Below are 3222 nucleotides of genomic sequence, written 5' to 3' on the forward strand. Positions count from 1 at the left end.
TAGTAACTTGGTGCAAAGCCTCACTGTCTATAAGTTCCTACTTCGCTGCTCTTCAGCTGATGGCTGAATCTTGAGGAGGTTTACACGTTAGGTTCATCTGGTGATGGTGGGAAAGAGCATAGCTGCTGTAATTTCTCCCCCTTTGCCTGTTCTGCATTATTAAAGGAGAAAAAAGCATAGAGAAAAAAAACTGTGATTGAGATTAATTTTGCAATTCCTTGATCTCAAAATTCCTAATTGCATTATTTTCCAGGACTAAGCATGGTGCCAAAACATCATGATCATTTCTGCTATGAGACAACCTTTTGGATTTTGGATTAGTGCTTTTTTTATCTTCAACCTTACTGAAAGACAGGTTTTCTCTGTGTAACATCAATCCAAGTAACTTGACAGATGATGTCTAGATTTAATTTCATTGTCTCTGGGGCCCCCTATGTTACATATTTTCGACGTATTAAAACTTGGTGCAGTTGTACAGATGTGTGACCCTTATGAATTTTGAGTTGTTTTTCTGGAAATCTGTTTGCAAAAATTTGATCGTGCGTTCTGAAGTTTATATAGTACAACAACTTCTTTTTAAAACTCTCCTTTAATGTCAAATTTATAAAAAGATGCTTAAAATATGTAGTAACTGATACTGGGATTTTGGGTTTGGTGTTGTTTTTTTCTCCCAAATCTGTGTACTCCAGTAAAAATAATATCGTTGTAAGATGATGAATTTTATTAAGGTTTTAAAATGATCAGAGACACTTTTTACATGTACGTGAGGGACGAAGCATGTGAGATAGGCTACCTAGAGTGGAAGGCTTTGCTCCTGTGCCCATGCATCACCCCCGATGTGAGCCATGGCATCACCTCCTGCAGATGTCTGTGCTGCAGGTGGCTGTGGGTGCCTGGAGCACTGCTGCTCAGTGCTGAGCAGTCTGTGTTCTGCAAGCTCTGGGCTGAGGGAATGCCTCTTGTGACAGCAGTAAACTTACTGTGTGCTACCTGAAGAGCAAAAAGGTTGAAGTAAAAGAAAAGATGAAAATACCCACTACAGAAGAGCAAGAAGGGAAATAAACTTTTTTATCTCCACAGACCATTTCCAAAAGTATTAATTTCATTACAGCTCTGTTTCTTCTTCTGTGTCACTATCAATACTTACAGAGCTGAGCCTCTGTTATTACAGCCAGTCTGATATAAAGGAATCGAAACAATTTTAATGAAGGCTTTTTTGTTTTGTAATACATTGCTGTTACTGTGGAATGCTTTTTGTTTTAAAAATTACTGCCTTTTTACACAATCCTGCTTTTCTGCCTTTTGCTGTTGCTGATAGCCAAACTAAGAATGGCCTGGTATGAGAGTGCGAAAAGCACATAACTGAGCAATCCTAACCATGATGGTGGGCTTTCCTGGTGTCTAAATGATAATAAGAAATCAGTGGAACTATTCTGGAAGGTCAATAAATAAATAGAAATTACATGTTTTTACGTCTGTGTGGAATTTTTCTGCGTCTTACGGATATTAGGAAAGACCTACTTCGTCTTTTTAGGTTGGAGTTTAAGTTGGAGAGATTTACTTTCCAACTTACGTCACTACTGGTTTCCAAATGAGAAAGAAAAAAAGGAAGAATAGAGATGAGAGTTTTGTTTGGCAATCCTGAATTCCCTACCAGAGATATATTTTTATCTTTGGGGCAGTATTTCAATTTCCACTTCTGTACCTGACTCTTGATATTGTCACTGTTAAGCAGCAGATTTTAGAACAAGGTGGTCTGCTGTCCTGGGACAAGCTGTGTTTGTTCAGGCACCAGCCTCTTCTGAGAAGTCCTCTCTAAAGCTGATAGGATGCAGGAGGGAGAGCAGATTTTCCCATGGCTCTGGAGCATGAGGATTGAAAAGGGAAGAGCTTCTCCAGCACTGTGGAAGGGGACAGAGAGAATATGAAGTTACAAGCAGGAAAAAATTGATTTAGTCCAATGAGTTTAAAATAAAATCATCTCTCTTTTAGGGTCAGGACAGACTTTTGTATAGTCAGAATTACACATACCTATTTTCAAGTGGTAACACTGGGACATTTGGGGAGCAGACATCTGAATCAAGTGATATACGCTGTAGTCTTCATGATATTTTAATTTCACTTATCTGTAACATGGTGGGATAGATAAGCAAGCTGGCTAACCTCTGATGGAAAAGAAAAAAATTTCTCTTGAGTTGGACTTCAATTTTAGGCTTTAAAATTTCAAATTCTATAAAATTCTGCCCATGAGTGCCGTTGATCAATGGAATTAAACCAGTTGAATGGCCCCTGACATTGGGAAAATAAAACCTGGAAATGTACTAGAGAAAATAAATTAACAAATTTCTGTATAATGCTGTTTAGTTTGCTTTGAAGCAGAGTGCTTGCTGTTGGAAGGTTAATATTGACTGTGCTTGTGTGTTTTGTTTTTTGGCAGGTAACCCTGGACTGGCAGGTTATTACAGGACCTTTATACAGGCCTTATATTGTGGACTAAACCAGCAGTATCCCGTTTGGGTTGTGAGCCATGCCGGACATTGTAAACCTCCTAGTGGAATGGAAATGATAGAAGGTACAATACTGCAACTTGTGCATATGAATGTTTGTACCCCTCCAATTCCACTGGCAAAACTTGTGCCTATTGAATACAGAATGACATTGGTTTAAAATGTCTCAGTTGTATTTCCACAGAACAGATGTATGAGAAGAGATGTTACTGTAAAAAAAAAAAAAAAGTCCTTTTAGGTAAATCAGATTTGCCAGACAAATAAGTGTTATTAAGAGAATAAGAATTTGCTGTTGGCAGTCTTTAGAGACAAGGTCTAGAATGTGTTTATGTTGTGAAGAGCAGATTAGAAAAGTACATTTTTAAATTAAATGTCCAATTCAGAGATTGAGTACTTTTGGAGAGTTTTAATTATCTCTGAATTTAAAAATAGATGTACTAAAATAGTGAATTTCCAGGAAGCAAGTGCATCTTTCTGAGGGTGTGGGATGTTTGGAGGGGGGAGGTTTCTTGTGTGTCTGTTAAAAGTCTTTTGACATGCAGATCTACAGCAAGACATGGTAGCCAACTCACAGCAGATATTGTTAAGGAATAGCATTGTAAGATGCGGGGAATCCTGGACTGAAAGCTGCTTAGTGTCAGAAGACCTCTGGACTTGGTCAAGCAGTAATGTATCAGTAAATCACTAGGATTCCTAAGGACCAAAAGGTTCAGCA

The 3222-nt window shown here is 38.2% G+C and overlaps 1 protein-coding gene across 1 annotated transcript in view; it reads left to right on the plus strand.

Annotated features, from left to right (window-relative positions):
- Positions 1-3222, plus strand: part of LOC103804407 (chromosome unknown open reading frame, human C2orf43) — a gene marked incomplete at its 3' end in the record, with an annotated part of 34798 nt that overhangs the window by 15678 nt on the left and 15898 nt on the right. The window contains exon 2 of the mRNA XM_009077020.1: positions 2438-2572. Coding sequence (XP_009075268.1) covers positions 2438-2572 — 135 coding nt within the window. The remainder of the gene's footprint in view (positions 1-2437; positions 2573-3222) is intronic.

Source organism: Acanthisitta chloris, unplaced genomic scaffold, assembly GCF_000695815.1.
Source record: "Acanthisitta chloris isolate BGI_N310 unplaced genomic scaffold, ASM69581v1 scaffold11296, whole genome shotgun sequence".
Classification (NCBI taxonomy): Eukaryota; Metazoa; Chordata; class Aves; order Passeriformes; family Acanthisittidae; genus Acanthisitta; species Acanthisitta chloris.